The 19,003-nt window shown below is 43.4% G+C and overlaps 1 protein-coding gene across 1 annotated transcript; it reads right to left on the bottom strand.

The window, feature by feature from the left end:
- Positions 1-415: 415 nt before the first annotated feature.
- On the bottom strand, positions 416-5,275 carry LOC109741625 (probable histone acetyltransferase type B catalytic subunit). The gene is made up of 10 exons (XM_020300702.4): positions 5,078-5,275; positions 3,996-4,037; positions 3,461-3,570; positions 3,231-3,299; positions 2,326-2,364; positions 2,167-2,240; positions 2,017-2,083; positions 1,646-1,724; positions 1,415-1,575; positions 416-1,220 (listed from the first exon to the last, which is right to left on the bottom strand). Exons 1-10 carry the CDS (start codon positions 5,154-5,156, stop codon positions 549-551), a joined length of 1,392 nt encoding a protein of 463 aa, XP_020156291.3. The 5' UTR covers positions 5,157-5,275; the 3' UTR covers positions 416-548.
- Between the last annotated feature and the right edge of the window lie 13,728 nt (positions 5,276-19,003).

Here is a 19,003-nt window from a genome sequence, read left to right as displayed (position 1 = left end):
GTCGTTCATGCGCTTGCGGTCGACGAAGCCGTCGCGGGCACCGTCTCCACCGCGATCGCCCAAACTCTTGCCGTCGCCACGCCCCGCACCCGCGTCACCATCGCCGCGAAGATCCGCTCAAGCAAACCGCTGCCGGAAGGGGAGAGGGGGGGATTTGCGGCAGAGAAGGAAAGGGGAGGGATACCCTAAATCAGCCAGGCGCTAGCATATATCCAGGCTTTTTTGCGGTATCTGCTCGGGCCAGATTTTTGGGCTGTCCCGTAAATCAGCCGGAAAAGCGCAGTTCGACAGGCCTTTTAAGGGATCTGATAGAGATGCTCTTAATTAGTGATTTTGTGTACTTGGCATGATATTGCAGTTCTGGCGTTTTTTCCTATTTGTTTTTCACTCAAATAACATAAGTTGGTACGGTTACTAAGTTGAAACAGTATAACAATATAACATTCTCGAAACAGAAAATCCGCATTAAATAGTTCTCCACCTCGAGGATAACCTCCAGTCAAGAAATTTTCTAACTTTCTACCAACGAGCTACAAGATCTCACGTCATCAAGCAGCCAATTTATCCTTGCCGCGTGAGGCAACGTTCTTGGCGACCTCAGCAATCTCTTCCATTTGATTGTCCACCAATTCATTTAGCTGCTCCTCCTGAGTGGCAAGATCTTCCGGCTGCTGCTGGACTGTCTGATTATCTTCGTCCCCGCCTTCCTTTGTCCAGAACACAGCAAATGACGTGTCCTCATCGAAACTAGTGGGCACTTGGACGAGCCGCTTCCCGTTGGTTCCAGAGGCGCCGCCGAGTAGCTCACCTTTGGTGCGGTCGTAGATGCAGGCCCTGAAGTTGTCAATGCACTTGAGGTTTTCGGCGTCAAGGTGTAGATAGATCAGAATTTCCCAGCACCGCAGGAACTGCTTCTTGTTGATCTTCAGCTTCTGCCGCACGGTCTCGGCCAGGTCGGACGGCGGAACCATTATCGAACTGCGAGTTCGTTTGGACAGGTTGGTCTGCTCTAGAGACAAGACCATAGCACCAAGTGCAGGCTTGATTGGCTCAAAGGTGAGGAGACGGAGACAGTCGATGGACGAACGTACATACTGCAGGTAATCAGAAGGGTCTTCGATAGTTACGTCATACATGTTCTCGGATTCTGCAATAGAATTGATTGCCTCAAGAAGAAGACGGCCGTGCCCTTCACCCTGATAAGGTGGTAAGACCAGTATCTGGTTAAAGTAAAAGAAACATATCAGCCAACATCCAAAGTAGAGTCCAAAACCAACTTTATTTTCCAAAAATGAGGTTATGCAATTATGTTCAAGTCGGTTCAAACATTGGAAATAACAAAATGTATATGAGCTTGCTTTAAACAACAATGCAGACACATGAAGAAATAGACGGTAAAAGCTGCAATACCAACCTGACTGATACGCAAGCGAGTGCTCTCAGGGTAATAATAAAAATGGTGGACAGCTGCAAAGCCTAGCAACTGAAATTTTGAAGCAGATGACTCAAGCTCTGCCTTCTTCACTATAAGGAGCATTTCCCATCCATGTTCCGTGATATCTATAGGTGTGGAACCTAGAGTGCGATGATGTTAGAAAAGGGTTCCAAATATAACCGACCACTATACTCTAAAACTTTCAGTTACCTTCAACCAGAAGCAGAACAAGTGATACCAAACGTGAATAAAGGTATGCAGCAGCACCTTGGAGTTCAACTCGAACAATCTGACAATAGAAAAGCAGATCAATTTCAGTACATGTGCAACCCCAAAGAATGGCAATGGCTTGAATGCAAACTGTCATGAAAGTACACGAACTAAACCACATAACCATTCATTCTCACAATTACATTAACCTTTACTTTTTAGAAGCATCGATGCAAAAATTGCATCTTAGTATTGAGTAATAGCACTCGATAGGAAAACATGTATTTTTAAGGACTTCAGTTTGTATGCTGAATTCATAACTAAGTTAACAAAAAGCATCAATCACGCAACGGGACAACAAAAATACCTACCTCAGCTGACAGATCATCTTCACCTGATGCATCACGTTTAATGGAATTACCATTCGTCACGACATCACTGCAGAAGTTTGAAATAAGTTCTGCCTGCTTCCAGAAGCAGTAAAGAAATGATCTATGGCCAAGCTCTACAAATGAAGGTACCTGATACACTGGCATTCCTTTGAGAATGCCTCCAGAAATTCATCTTTTTCTACTAGGTTTTCCCCAAAAATGTTCTGTCAAAAAGAATAAATGAGTCTTAGATCATGCACATGGAAGTTTCTTTAATTACAACAGATATTCTAAACAGGCAGATCTTACCTGAAGGACGGGCTTTAGATCTGTGATCCCTTTCCCTCCCTGAAAGAAATTTAGTTGATTGTATGATATTTGATAGCTTGAGAAAATCAGGAAATGCTTAGTTGCCATTACTAACAAATACAAAATAAGTGAAGTTTCAAATCAAGGATTAAGTCACTGAGTCATTCGCACAGACAGAAAACATTTCTGAAATTGAAGTCGTAGTGGTGTTGATTCCATTCTGGTGAAATCATGTAAAAGCATGGCAAATACTACCTCTGTAACTTAATATAAGACGTTTTTTGACACTGTCATAGTGTCTAAAAACGTCTTATATTAAGTTATAGAGGGAGTACATGCTATTAAATAGCAGCATCAAAATAGCTACATCATATTCCATTACGGTTGCAAGTGGAACAGGAGGTGCCAGCTATAAAGCATATTAAACGCAGCATGCTATTACAGTAATTCAGCAACTATTTTTAGCAGATAAAAACGAAATGCTTCAGGTTTAGGTCAAGAACAACAACAACAAAGCCTTTAGTCCTAAACAAGTTGGGGTAGGCTAGAGGTGAAGCCCATCAGATCTCACAGCCAACTCATTAAAAAGGGAATGCAACACGAGGACTTCCCAGGAGGTCACCCATCCTAGTACTACTCTCGCCCAAGCATACATATACTCAGTCATAACAAATATATACTGGTAGCCACTAACCATACATACTCGGATACTCTTACAATGAAATAAAATTACATGAGGTTAAAATTAAGAAACACATTGCAATAAATGGTAATGACTGGGGTAACAACTATACAAATTATCTGAGGTTCTGTAGGCAAAGTTACAATTCATGACAGATGGAATTTCTTATAGAAGTCTCAAAATATCACAATAGAATAACCAATACTTGCAAAATAGTACTCACATCAGATGTTTCCTGGAATGAAATCTCGGCATATGCATGAAATGATATAGCACTTATCCACACATTGATCTGCACCAAGTGATATATCAGACATAAACAAATAGCATCCCATATTGCAAATTACAAGCATGTGAAACTTAAACATTGAAATAAAAATATCATGGGTTGAAGAGCCTTTTTTTTATCGTTAAGACTATCTACAGATAAGAAATCATAACTTTGCTTTCTACCTTGAGATTTGTGTAGCCATATATCTTGCCATCTTCACCAAAGAAATGGTTTAGGTCAAATGGCTCAATGGGAGTGCTGTCTGCTGAGCCCACCTCATCAGGGTTTCTTGCTGTAGTAATGCCAATAATAAAATACATTAAGGATCTGAAGAAGCCAAAATAACAAGATTATATATTCATTGAGTCTAGTTTGAAACCCTGCAGGCATAATTCTTTGCTTTATTGCAGTTAATTAAATTTGACAACTAGATATGAAAGGCTCGTAATTTAGAATGATGTTACATGAAATGGTGAAAAATGCCATTCTTCTTGCACTATATAATGTTTTTCACATGAACTTTTGGTACACCAAAGATGCTTGTATTTTTCTCCTCAATGATGATAGACTAAGTTACTGCTACAAAATTCCCTCTGTAATTCCAAGTTATGTAAGATAGTTTGAAATTGCACAGCAGGAACCAGAAAGTAGAGACTAATGCTTGCTGCCGAGATACTGCACACCAGATGGGACTAAGGAAAGCAATTTCATTCATACCAAGAAACACTTGCATGCATTCATTCGCTTCAGTTCCAGCATCTGTTGAACATGTAAAAAGAGATAACATTAAATTTGGTCATGACCTATACAAAACAAATTACCTAGAAGCACTGAAATCAGTGGCCGATCTAGAAAGGCATCGTAGGGGGTGCCAACCTAACAAACCTGCATTTGAGCACTGCTAATAGACACATGTTAGCCTAATTAGTAAGACTAAAATAAAATTTTGTACTTTGGAGGGGATGCCATGCCACCCATGGCACCCCCACTGGATCCGCCACTGGCTGAAATGCACATCGGAGAATGAACACGGCTGCATCACGAGTAACAAATGTAAACGATGGCTCTACAAGCCCAATACAATAAAAATGGAGTGACTGCTCTCCCTGTTTCTACAGACCAATACAAACATAAACAATTAAACAGTTTATTGTACCACTCGTCACCATAATTAACAGGTCAAACAGCTAGCAATTTCGTATGCAAACTAACGAGGATATAAAGTTCTCACGCAATGTGCAGTGCCCATCCTAATCCTTTGACATGCTGAAAGTAACCATGCAAAAATAACCAGTTCAACAACTCCTAAGTACGAAATAAAACGCTTGAGGAATGCGCAACCTCCCATCAGTATTCACCATACAGAGCTTGAGAAATGTGCAGCCTCCCATCGGTATTAACCACACAGAACTGTCCAGTGTCGAAACTAAATATGTTGGCAAGTTCACTTCCCCTGTTGACTAGCACAGAACAAAACGAAGAGAGCCCCGCAAAAAAAAAAAAAAACGAAGAGAGAAAAACAAACAAAGCACATTGGTATTGCCCGGAGAAGAAAGGCCACTCCGTCTGAATCCAACGGAACACGAATCCAGCGGCACAAACACCTCGACTGAGGGCACCTCAGTCTCTCTCAGCTGAGTGGCCCCGTGTGCGTGTCTACGAGCCTACGCGGAACCGCGCCCGAATCTAACAATACGCTCGCAGGAACACCAGGCCGTAGCCCGAGCACGAACCCCGCGGCCTCGAAAACCAAATCTACGAATCGAGAGAGGATGTGGGGGGAAACCGGGGTTGCGTACCGATGCCGGCGAAGCCGACGCGGCGGCGCTTGCTTGTGTCGGCGGCGGCAGCGTCGCTCCCCTTCTGCTTGAGAGCCATGGGTGGCCGTCGATCCGGTGGCGGTGGCGGAGGCGGGGGTTCGAGGGGGGCTCTAGGGTTTGGGGGTTTGGGGAGGAGAAGACGCGGGAGATGGCGGAAGGGGGGAGGCGGGAAATGGGGAATTGCTGCGGAGTGCCCACGTCTTAGCGACAACAAGTGAGACAGGCAGGGGTAGATTAGGAATTCAATATCTCTTCTTTTTTCTTTAACAATATTTTGAAGTGGTCTTGCTCCCACGCCACATCTCGCCGTTCGCCCCTTCCCTCTCCCCAGCTTTCTCACTTTGATAAAGAAAAAACTTCTAACTAGGGGACGTGGTGTTTTGGCTCTCGGATGCATCTTCATCGGAGGGTGAACAATAAATTTATTTAAAATAGTAAACAAATTCTAAAAATCTGAATTCTTTTGTGAAGCTAGATGCTCATGTGCGTGAAGTCCGTGTCAAATTTCATGGAGTTTGAACATTTCACTGCTCTCAATTCAAGACAAGATTAGTTTGCTCACATTTCTACAAAACTCGATCAAGATTGTTTAAACAAACATAAAAAAAGCTCTGTAAACGAAAAAATCATCCATGAAAACCTCAACAATCTTTTCACAAAAATCAGAAAATATAATAGTCATACATTTTTTAAAGGTAGCAAGTGCATTGCATAAATCAAAAGGCATACGTCTATAAGCATAAGTTTTAAAAGGACAAGTAAAGGTGGTTTTCTCTTGGTAAGGTTGTGAAACAGGTATGTGAGAAAAACCAAAATAACCATCAAGAAAACAGAAGTGTGTGTGCTTAGATAATCTTTCTAGCATTTGATCAATAAAAGGCAAAGGGTAATGATCTTTTCTAGTTTCTTTATTTAATTTTTCGAAATCAATTACCATTATATAGCCAGTAACAATTCTTTGTGGAATAAGTTCATTTCTATTATTAGGAACAACAGTAATACCTTCCTTTTTAGGGACACAATGAACGGGACTTACACATCTACTATCAGCTATGTGATAGATTATGCATGCTTCCAGAAGTTTTCGTATTTCAGTTCTTACCACTTCTTTCATCTAAGAATTCAAGCGTCGTTGATGATCAACAACGTGTTTAGCATCAGGTTTCATATTAATCTTGTGCTGACAGAGAGTGGGACTAATGCCCTTAAGATCATCGAGAGTATATCCAATGGCAGCACGGTGCTTCTTCAAAATTTCAAATAATCTTTCTTCTTCATGTTCTGAAAGGTTAGTTGTAGCGACCCGACCTCAGAAGGTCAAGTCTCTGTGCTTAAGTGTCATCCCTGGATCGGTATACTGACACACACAGTACTCGAGGATTTATAACAGAGGTAAATCACATGTATAAAGTAACGTAAATACTATTATCTCAATCCTTATAGCGGAAGTAACAACAAGGTTGTGGATTCCCATCAACACCAACGGCAAAGTTGAGTGTAGAAATCGTAACCCTAACGTATCACTTACTCGTCGTAAGATTCCTGCAACATGAGACGTTGCAGCCATGTAGGTCAGTACATTGAATGTACTGGTAATTTCACACTGTAGAGCAATGCTGAATAATGGCTATCACTACATGCATATTTGGCTGGTGGAGGCTCTATGGTTATCATTTTGCGTAAAGCCAGTTTTTCCCTACTGCAAAGGAATATATTTTATTTAACTACAAAGTTTGTTGAAAACATTGAGAAGGTTCCTCCAACTCAATCCCAAATTAATATCAATAACCCAACAAATTATTTAAGTAATGTGATGAGATCAACATGATAATTCAAGAACCAGATACTCAAGATGTCCATAACCGGGGACACGGCTATTCATGATTAGTTTGTACACTCTGCACAGGCTTGCGCACTTTTCCCCACAAGACTCAATCTCCTCCGTTGGATTTCTCGCACTACATGGTGTTTGAGAAACGGATGACCGAGACACAGTCTTTCAGAAGCATTAACTCTTACGATGGGTAGACCGTACCACCTACATCCCCTACATCTGCTAGTCTACCACTGAAAGAGGTCACACAACATACTCAACTATGCCAGAGCCCATAATGGCTTGTGGCTGCACATGGAAGTTTCTAGCATGAATAATCTTATGATCCCTTTGAGCCTGGGTGGCATTCCATAGGGTGATCACACGGGTACTCCAGGATTCCCTTGGGCAAGCACTGGGTTCTCCAGCTGCCCGGGCAAACCACTGGGTGCTCCAGGGTGCCCCAACTAATCCACCCAGATGTGTATTAAAGTAGCCACCTTAAGTTAAACCTTAGTTAACCATAACTCTCACATCTTTCATGAATACTCTCAAACCAATCCACGTCTACGAGCATAGCATAACAGTATAAGCATAACGTAGTAACACCTAGGGTTTGAATGCAAGACAATAGGTTCTACCTCATCAACTACTTCCCAATACCCACATGTTAAACAAGTCCTACTCATGCAATGTTTGAGGATTGAAACTAATGCATAAAAACTGGGTAATGAAGAGTATGATCAAAGTGTGAACTTGCCTTGTACTGTTGATGAAGATGATACGCACTCATAACTCCTGATGGTTCTATTCGTCACACTCTGTTCAATCTATCGTAAGCAAGCAATTGCATACATAAGCAATCAGGCAAAAAAATCAAAGAAAAGATCTCAGAAAACTTCAAAAACAAGCAATTAACTCTTGGAACAAAAAACAATTTCTAACAGTACCAAAATTGGGTGAATTTGGTCTTATCAGAAAGTTTAGGTCAAGGGCTTTAATTAGGAAAAATAATCAATTAAAATGGAGTTATAAAACTCGAGTTATGAACAGAAGAAGTTTAAACACAAATCTGGTTGAATTCAATTTTTAAAACTTTCAAAAATATGTTTAAGTTGTTTTACTGGATAGAGCAGATCATAACGAAGAAGTGAGCGTTTGTTTCGTTGAATTTGGATAAACGAGCAAGAAGTAACAAAGGTTTGAAAATCAGTGACTAATCTATAAATAAAATATTCATGGATGGGTCCCTGGCCGAAAATAAAAAGAAAAAAAGAAAATCTATCGAGCGAACGCTCGCTACTGAAACTAATCTAAAAAATCTGTTCGCTACAGAACCTAAACGAACGAATCGTTCGCTATGTAACTGGTAAACCGAGTTTTAAAGAGAAACAAAAAAACGATCTAGGGTTCGGCGGTTCTACCGGTTCGGTGAGAAAAACTGTGGCGACTCCGGCGAAGCAGCGAGCTTCGGTGAAGGGCGAGCGAGGGACAAGGCGGGCGGCGGAGCAGCGGCTCTGTGGCGGGGTGGCTGCGGCGACAGCGCGGCTCGGGAGGAGAGGGGGTCCGGGCCTCGCCTTTTATAGGCGGGGAGACGTGGGGAGGAGGGAAAGGGGCGGCGGCCGGCGGTGTCCGGCGCGCGCACGCGAGGTAGGCGGCGGCGTCCTGGGCTGGCTGGGCCTTCGGCCCAGTTCGGTCCGCGGGGAGTTTTTTTTTAAACAGTCAGACAAAAAGAATAATAAAAAAGAAATAAAAATATTATATAGGCATGTTATATATCAATATTTTTAGAAAAAGATTTTCTACAACATGAACATTTTTCTAACGTCAAATAAAGTCCACATAAATTCAAATAAATAAAACAGTGCTACTCGCTCGTTTAAAAACCAAATAAAACATTTTAAAATGCCAAAATGATTTCAAAACCATTTTTCTCCAATTTTCTACTGTAGGGAATCATTTTACCCTATTTTCCATATATTTTATTTTTGGAGAAAAATAATTTAAAAAGACCAAATAACTCCAAATTGAAAAATAATTTCAAAGGGACTTTAAATTTGATTCTATTAAACTTCCAACTCATATTTCATATGTTTTGAAGAAGTCATTTTATCTTCTCTCATGAGAATCATTGAGTTGCTTAAAGTTTCTGAATTTAAAATATTTCCAAATGGAATTCAAATATTTTCAAAACCCCTTTTTCATTTAATTAAATGGAAAAGTCATATCATCTTCTCTTTAGGGTTTTGTATTCGAAAAGAGTTTGAATCCATGGAGATCATAAATGCAAAATGAAAGTTTGGGAAAGTCATTTTATTCCCTCTCATTTAACTTTCAAAAGTTTCAAATTTCACTCACTTTCAGTCAATCAATCAATCAAACAATCAAAACTATTTATTTATTATAACATTCCAAAATTTAGAATTTTGGGATGTTACAATAGCACTAATAATAACATGATTTTTTTTCTTATCGAGATAAGCATATTTCAAAGTATCAGGCAATTGTTTTAATTCAAACACAGGATCATCTTTAGGTGAGGAGGACCTCCTAGAGTTTTAATAGACAAATTGTGTTTAAGCAGAGGTTGTTGTTCAAATAATATTTTATCTATTTCATTTCTTTCTCATAAATGCATATCATTTTCATGGTCGAGCAAATATTGTTCTAGAGGATCAGTAGGAGGCATAGCAATAAAAGCAAGACCAATTATTTCACCCTTACTAGGTAATTCTTTATCACGTGGTTGTCTATTAAACTTAGAGAAATTAAATTCATGAGACTCATCACCAAAACTAACACTAATAGTTTGTTTATGACAATCTATAGTAGGATTGACAGTGTTCAAGAAAGGTCTACCAAAAATAATGAGACAAAAGTCATCTTGTGGGGAACCAAGAACTAGAAAATCAGTAGAATATTTTATTTTCCCACATAAGACTTCAACATCTCTAACAATCCCAAGTGGTGTCATGGTGTCTCTATTAGCAAGTTTAATAGTAACATCTATATCTTCTATTTCAGCGGGTGCTATGTCATTCATAATTTCTTGGTATAAGGTAAAAGGAATAGCACTCACGCTAGCACCTAAATCACATAAACCATGATAACAATGTCTCCTATTTTAACTAAGACAACAGGCATGCCAACAACAGGTCTATGTTTATCTTTTCCATCGGGTTTGGCAATTCTAGCAGCTTCATCATAGAAATAAATAACATGCCCATCAATATTTTCTATCAAGAGATCTTTAACCATAGCAACACTACGTTCTACTTTGGTTTGTTCCGAAGGCTTAGGTGCTTTGATATTACTTTTGCGAACCACAGTTGAAACCTTAGTATGTTCCTTTATCCTAACAGGGAAAGGTGGTTTTTCAATATAAGCGGTAGGCACAACTGGATCAACATTGTAAATAATAGTTTCATCTTTAACTATTACCGGTTCTTTAATTTCTTCTTTAATATGGAGATGATATTTAAACACACTTCTCCTTAGGGAGATCAACATGAGTAGAAAATTAATCACGAAAAGAAGCTACTATCTCAGAGTCAAGTCCATATTTAGTACTAAACTTGTGAAAAGCATTGGTATTCATAAAAGATTTAACACAATCAAACTCAAGCTTAATACCTGACTCTATACCTTCATCGAGTTCCCAATCTTCAAAGTTGCATTTAATTCTTTCTAAAAGATCCCACCTGAATTCAATAGTCTTCTTCATAAAAGAACCAGTACAAGAAGTATCGAGTATGGATGGATCATCATGAGAAAGTTGAGCATAAAAATTCGGAATAATAATTTCTCTTGATAGCTCATGATTGGGGCATGAATATAACATTGACTTAAGCCTCCCCCGAGCTAGAGAGATACTTTCTCCTTCACGAGGCCAAAAATTATATACTCCCTCCATTTTTGTATACAAGGCCACTATCAAAATTACAATTTGCAGCTATACAAGGCCACTAACACCAATCAAGATAAAATTTATGAGGTTTGCCTCATACTAGCAATCGAGGACATTAATACTGTTGGGGATCGTTGCAGAATTTTAAAATTTTCTACGCATCACCAAGATCCATCTATGGAGTTTACTAGCAACGAGAAGGAAGGAGTGCATCTACATACCCTTGTAGATCGCGAGCGGAAGCGTTCAAGTGAACGGGGTTGATGGAGTCGTACTCGTCGTGATCCAAATCACCGATGACCGAGCGCCGAACGGACGGCACCTCCGCGTTCAACACACATACGGAGCAGCGACGTCTCCTCCTTCTTGATCCAGCAAGGGGGAAGGAGAGGTTGATGGAGATCCAGCAGCACGACGGCGTGGTGGTGGAAGTAGCGGGGATCCCGGCAGGGCTTCGCCAAGCGCAAGCGGGAGGGAGAGGTGTCACGGGAGGGAGAGGGAGGCGCCAGGGGCTAGGGTACTGCTGCCCTCCCTCCCCCCTTTATATAGGCCCCCTGGGGGGGCGCCGGCTGGATCCCATCTACATGGGGGGGGGGCGGCGGCCAAGGGGGGAAACTTGCCCCCCAAGACAGGTGGGGCGCCCCCCACCCCTAGGGTTTCCAACCCTAGGCGCAGGAGGAGGCCCATGGGGGGCGCACCAGCCCACCAGGGACTGGTTCCCCTCCCACTTCAGCCCATGGGGCCCTCCGGGATAGGTGGCCCCACCCGGTGGACCCCCAGGACCCTTCCGGTGGTCCCGGTACAATACCGATAACCCCCGAAACTTTCCCGGTGGCCGAAACTGGACTTCCTATATATATATCTTCACCTCCGGACCATTCTGGAACTCCTCGTGACGTCCGGGGTCTCATCTGGGACTCCAAACAACTTTCGGGTTTCCGCATACTAGTATCTCTACAACCCTAGCATCACCGAACCTTAAGTGTGTAGACCCTACGGGTTCGGGAGACATGCAAACATGACCGAGATGACTCTCCGGTCAATAACCAACAGCGGGATCTGGATACCCATGTTGGCTCCCACATGTTCCACGATGATCTCATCGGATGAACCACGATGTCGAGGATTCAATCAATCCCGTATACAATTCCCTTTGTCAATCGGTACGTTACTTGCCCGAGATTCGATCGTCGGCATCCCAATACCTTGTTCAATCTCGTTACCGGCAAGTCACTTTACTCGTACCGTAATGTATGATCCCGTGACCAAACACTTGGTCACATTGAGCTCATTATGATGATGCATTACCGAGTGGGCCCAGAGATACCTCTCCGTCATACGGAGTGACAAATCCCAGTCTCGATCCGTGCCAACCCAACAGACACTTTCGGAGATACCCGTAGTGCACCTTTATAGTCACCCAGTTACGTTGTGACGTTTGGTACACCCAAAGCACTCCTACGGCATCCGGGAGTTGCACGATCTCATGGTCTAAGGAAATGATACTTGACATTGGAAAAGCTCTAGCAAACGAACTACACGATCTTTTGTGCTATGCTTAGGATTGGGTCTTGTCCATCACATCATTCTCCTAATGATGTGATCCCGTTATCAATGACATCCAATGTCCATAGTCAGGAAACCATGACTATCTGTTGATCAACGAGCTAGTCAACTAGAGGCTTACTAGGGACACGTTGTGGTCTATGTATTCACACATGTATTACGATTTCCGGATAACACAATTATAGCATGAACAATAGACAATTATCATGAACAAGGAAATATAATAATAACCATTTTATTATTGCCTCTAGGGCATATTTCCAACAGTCTCCCACTTGCACTAGAGTCAATAATCTAGTTACATTGTGATGAATCGAACACCCATAGAGTTCTGGTGTTGATCATGTTTTGCTCTAGGGAGAGGTTTAGTCAACGGATCTGCTACATTCAGGTCCGTATGTACCTTACAAATATCTATGTCTCCATTTTGAACACTTTCACGAATGGAGTTGAAGCGACGCTTGATATGCCTGGTCTTCCTGTGAAACCTGGGCTCCTTGGCAAGGGCAATAGCTCCAGTGTTGTCACAGAAGAGAGTCATCGGGCCCGGCGCTTTGGGAATCACCCCTAGGTCGGTAATGAACTCCTTCATCCAGATTACTTCTTGCGCTGCCTCTGAGGCCGCCATGTACTCCGCTTCACATGTAGATCCCGCCACGACGCTTTGCTTGCAACTGCACCAGCTTACTGCCCCTCCATTCAAAATATACACGTATCCGGTTTGTGACTTAGAGTCATCCAGATCTGTGTCGAAGCTAGCATCGACGTAACCCTTTATGACGAGCTCTTCGTCACCTCTATAAACGGGAAACATATCCTTAGTCCTTTTTAGGTACTTCAGGATATTCTTGACCGCTGTCCAGTGTTCCATGCTGGGATTACTTTGGTACCTTCCTACCAAACTTACGGCAAGGTTTACATCAGGTTTGGCACACAGCATGGCATACATAATAGACCCTATGGCCAAGGCATAGGGGATGACACTCATCTTTTCTCTATCTTCTGCCGTGGTCGGGCATTGAGCCGTGCTCAATTGCACACCTTGCAATACAGGCAAGAACCCCTTCTTGGACTGATCCATATTGAACTTCTTCAATATCTTGTCAAGGTATGTACTCTGCGAAAGACCAATGAGGCGTCTTGATCTATCTCTATAGATCTTGATGCCTAATATATAAGCAGCTTCTCCAAGGTCCTTCATTGAAAAACACTTATTCAAGTAGGCCTTTATACTTTCCAAGAATTCTATATCATTTCCCATCAATAGTATGTCATCCACATATAATATGAGAAATGCTACAGAGCTCCCACTCACTTTCTTGTAAACACAGGCTTCTCCATAAGTCTGTGTAACCCAAACGCTTTGATCATCTCATCAAATCGAATGTTCCAACTCCAAGATGCTTGCACCAGCCCATAGATGGAGCGCTGGAGCTTGCATACCTTATTAGCATTCTTAGGATCGACAAAACGCTCCGGCTGCATCATATACAATTCTTCCTTAAGAAAGCCGTTAAGGAATGCCGTTTTGACGTCCATTTGCCATATCTCATAATCATAGAATGCGGCAATTGCTAACATGATTCGGACGGACTTCAGCTTCGCTACGGGTGAGAAAGTCTCATCGTAGTCAACCCCTTGAACTTGTCGATAAGCCTTAGCGACAAGTCGAGCCTTGTAGATGGTCACATTACCATCCGCGTCTGTCTTCTTCTTAAAGATCCATTTATTTTCTATGGCTCGCCGATCATCGGGCAAGTCTGTCAAAGTCCATACTTCGTTTTCATACATGGATCCTATCTCGGATTGCATGGCTTCAAGCCATTTGTTGGAATCCGGGCCCGCCATCGCTTCTTCATAGTTCGAAGGTTCACCGTTGTCTAACAACATGATTTCCAGGACAGGGTTGCCGTACCATTCTGGTGCGGAACGTGTCCTTGTGGACCTATGAAGTTCAGCAGTAACTTGATCCGAAGCTTCATGATCATCATCATTAACTTCCTCCCCAGTCGGTGTAGGCACCACAGGAACATCTTCCCTCGCTGCGCTACTTTCCGGTTCGGAAGGGGTGACTATCACCTCATCAAGTTCCACTTTCCTCCCACTCAATTCTTTCGAGAGAAACTCTTTCTCCAGAAAGGACCCGTTCTTGGCAACAAAGATTTTGCCTTCGAATCTGAGGTAGAAGGTATACCCAATGGTTTCCTTAGGGTATCCTATGAAGACGCATTTTTCCTACTTGGGTTCGAGCTTTTCAGGTTGAAGTTTCTTGACATAAGCATCGCATCCCCAAACTTTTAGAAACGACAGCTTAGGTTTCTTCCCAAACCATAATTCATACGGTGTCGTCTCAACGGATTTCGACAGAGCCCTATTTAAAGTGAATGCGGCAGTCTCTAAAGTATAGCCCCAAAATGAGAGCGGTAGATCGGTAAGAGACATCATAGATCGCACCATATCCAATAAAGTGCGATTACGACGTTCGGACACACCATTTCGCTAAGGTGTTCCAGGCGGCGTGAGTTGTGAAACGATTCCACATTTCCTTAAGTGCGTACCAAATTCGTGACTTAAATATTCTCCTCCATGATCTGATCGTAGGAACTTTATTTTCCTGTCACGTTGATTCTCAACCTCACTCTGAAATTCCTTGAACTTTTCAAAGGTCTCAGACTTGTGTTTCATTAGGTAGACATACCCATATCTACTTAAGTCATCAGTGAGAGTGAGAACATAACGATAGCCACCGCGAGCCTCAACACTCATTGGACCGCACACATCAGTATGTATGATTTCCAATAAGTTGGTTGCTCGCTCCATTGTTCCGGAGAACGGAGTCTTGGTCATCTTACCCATGAGGCATGGTTCGCACGTGTCAAATGATTCGTAATCAAGAGACTCCAAAAGTCCATCTGCATGGAGCTTCTTCATGCGCTTGACACCAATGTGACCAAGGCGGCAGTGCCACAAGTATGTGGGACTATCGTTATCAACTTTACACCTTTTGGTATTCACACTATGAATATGTGTAACATCACGTTCGAGATTCATTAAGAATAAACCATTGACCAGCGGGGCATGACCATAAAACATATCTCTCATATAAATAGAACAACCATTATTCTCGGATTTAAATGAGTAGCCATCTCGCATTAAACGAGATCCAGATACAATTCATGCTCAAAGCTGGCACTAAATAACAATTATTGAGGTTTAAAACTAATCCCGTAGGTAAATGCAGAGGTAGCGTGCCGACGGCGATCACATCGACCTTGGAACCATTCCCGACGCGCATCGTCACCTCGTCCTTCGCCAGTCTCCGCTTATTCCGCAGCTCCTGTTTTGAGTTACAAATATGAGCAACCGCACCGGTATCAAATACCCAGGAGCTACTACGAGTACTGGTAAGGTACACATCAATTACATGTATATCACATATACCTTTGGTGTTGTCGGCCTTCTTGTCCGCTAAGTATTTGGGGCAGTTCCGCTTCCAGTGACCACCTCCCTTGCAATAAAAGCACTCAGTCTCAGGCTTGGGTCCATTCTTTGACTTCTTCCCGGCAACTGGCTTACCGGGCACGGCAACTCCCTTGTCGTCCTTCTTGAAGTTCTTCTTACCCTTGCCTTTCTTGAACTTAGTGGTTTTATTCACCATCAACACTTGATGTTCCTTTTTGATCTCCACCTCCGCTGATTTCAGCATTGAATATACCTCAGGAATGGTCTTTTCCATCCCCTGCATATTGAAGTTCATCACAAAGCTCTTGTAGCTTGGTGGAAGCGACTGAAGGATTCTGTCAATGACCGCGTCATCCGGGAGATTAACTCCCAGCTGAGACAAGCGGTTGTGTAACCCAGACATTTTGAGTATGTGCTCACTGACAGAACTATTTTCCTCCATTTTACAACTGAAGAACTTGTCGGAGACTTCATATCTCTCGACCCGGGCATGAGCTTGGAAAACCATTTACAGCTCTTCGAACATCTCATATGCTCCATGTTTCTCAAAACGCTTTTGGAGCCCCGGTTCTAAGCTGTAAAGCATGCCGCACTGAACGAGGGAGTAATCATCAGCACGTGATTGCCAAGCGTTCATAACGTCTTGGTTCTCTGGGATGGGTGCTTCACCTAGCGGTGCTTCTAGGACATAATCTTTCTTGGCAGCTCTGAGGATGATCCTCAGGTTCCGGACCCAGTCCGTATAGTTGCTGCCATCATCTTTTAGCTTGGTTTTCTCTAGGAACGCATTGAAGTTGAGGGCAACGTGGGCCATTTGATCTACAAGACATATTGTAAAGATTTTAGACTAAGTTCATGATAATTAAGTTCATCTAATCAAATTATTCAATGAACTCCCACTCAGATAGACATCCCTCCAGTCATCTAAGTGAAACATGATCCGAGTTAACTAGGTCGTGTCCGATCATCACGTGAGACGGACTAGTCAAGATCGGTGAACATCTCCATGTCGATCGTATCTTCTATACGACTCATGCTCGACCTTTCGGTCTTCCGTGTTCCGAGGCCATGTCTGTACATGCTAGGCTCGTCAAGTCAACCTAAGTGTATTGCGTGTGTTCCGAGGCCATGTCTGTACATGCTAGGCTCGTCAACACCCGTTGTATGTGAACGTTAGAATCTATCACACCCGATCATCACGTGGTGCTTCGAAACAACGAACCTTCGCAACGGTGCACAGTTAGGGGGAACACTTTCTTGAAATTATTATAAGGGATCATCTTACTTACTACCGTCGTTCTAAGCAAATAAGATGTAAAACATGATAAACATCACATGCAATCAAATAGTGACATGATATGGCCAATATCATTTTGCTCCTTTGATCTCCATCTTCGGGGCGCCATGATCATCTTCGTCACCGGCATGACACCATGATCTCCATCATCATGATCACCATCATCGTGTCTTCATGAAGTTGTCACGCCAACGATTACTTCTACTTCTATGGCTAACGTGTTTAGCAATAAAGTAAAGTAATTTACATGGCGTTATTCAATGACACGCAGGTCATACAAAAAAATAAAGACAACTCCTATGGCTCCTGCCAGTTGTCATACTCATCGACATGCAAGTCGTGATTCCTATTACAAGAACGTGATCAATCTCATACATCACATATATCATTCATCACATCTTCTGGCCATATCACATCACAAGGCACATGCTGCAAAAACAAGTTAGACGTCCTCTAATTGTTGTTGCAAGTTTTTACGTGGCTTCTATAGGTTTCTAGCAAGAACGTTTCTTACCTACGTAAAACCACAACGTGATATGCCAATTTCTATTTACCCTTCATAAGGACCCTTTTCATCGAATCCGTTCCGACTAAAGTGGGAGAGACAGACACCCGCTAGCCACCTTATGCAACTAGTGCATGTCAGTCGGTGGAACCTGTCTCACGTAAGCGTACGTGTAAGGTCGGTCCGGGCCGCTTCATCCCACAATACCGCCGAAACAAGATAAGACTAGTAGTGGCAAGAAAAATTGACAACATCTACGCCCACAACTGCTTTGTGTTCTACTCGTGCATAGTAACTACGCATAGGCCTGGCTCATGATGCCACTGTTGGGGATCGTTGCAGAATTTTAAAATTTTCTACGCATCACCAAGATCCATTTATGGAGTTTACTAGCAACGAGAAGGAAGGAGTGCATCTACATACCCTTGTAGATCGCGAGCGGAAGCGTTCAAGTGAACGGGGTTGATGGAGTCGTACTCGTCGTGATCCAAATCACCGATGACCGAGCGCCGAACGGACGACACCTCCGCGTTCAACACACGTACGGAGCAGCGACGTCTCCTCCTTCTTGATCCAGCAAGGGGGAAGGAGAGGTTGATGGAGATCCAGCAGCACGACGGCGTGGTGGTGGAAGTAGTGGGGATCCCGGCAGGGCTTCGCCAAGCGCAAGCGGGAGGGGGGGAGGTGTCACGGGAGGGAGAGGGAGGCGCCAGGGGCTAGGGTATTGCTGCCCTCCCTGCCCCCCTTTATATAGGCCCCATGGGGGGGCGCCGGCCCTGGGATCCCATCTACATGGGGGGCGCCGGCCAAGGGGGGAAACTTGCCCCCCAAGACAGGTGGGGCGCCCCCCACCCCCAGGGTTTCCAACCCTAGGCGCAGGGGGAGGCCCATGGGGGGCGCACCAGCCCACCAGGGACTGGTTCCCCTCCCACTTCATCCCATGGGGCCCTCCGGGATAGGTGGCCCCACCCGGTGGACCCCCGGGACCCTTCCGGTGGTCCCGGTACAATACCGATAACCCCCGAAACTTTCCCGGTGGCCGAAACTGGACTTCCTATATATAATTCTTCACCTCTGGACCATTCCGGAACTCCTCGTGACGTTCGGGATCTCATCCGGGACTCCGAACAACTTTCGGGTTTCCGCATACTAGTATCTCTACAACCCTAGCGTCACCGAACCTTAAGTGTGTAGACCCTACAGGTTCGGGAGACATGCAGACATGACCGAGACGACTCTCCGGTCAATAACCAACAACGGGATCTGGATACCCATGTTGGCTCCCACATGTTCCATGATGATCTCATCGGATGAACCACGATGTCGAGGATTCAATCAATCCCGTATACAATTCC

Source organism: Aegilops tauschii, chromosome 5 (genome assembly GCF_002575655.3).
Source record: "Aegilops tauschii subsp. strangulata cultivar AL8/78 chromosome 5, Aet v6.0, whole genome shotgun sequence".
NCBI lineage: Eukaryota > Viridiplantae > Streptophyta > Magnoliopsida > Poales > Poaceae > Aegilops > Aegilops tauschii.
The sequence above is the reverse complement of the archived record's forward strand: the minus strand, read 5'-3'. Positions and strand labels throughout refer to the sequence as shown.

Excerpts from the sequence above, each read along its gene's own strand:
- LOC109741625 (XM_020300702.4), bottom strand. The coding sequence starts at position 5,156 with ATGGCTCTCAAGCAGAAGGGGAGCGACGCTGCCGCCGCCGACACAAGC. Across the intron at positions 2,084-2,166 it reads AAGGAATGCCAGTGTATCAG|TGATGTCGTGACGAATGGTA; the intron begins GTACCTTCATTT and ends AAACTTCTGCAG. Across the intron at positions 1,725-2,016 it reads AAGATGATCTGTCAGCTGAG|ATTGTTCGAGTTGAACTCCA; the intron begins GTAGGTATTTTT and ends TTCTATTGTCAG.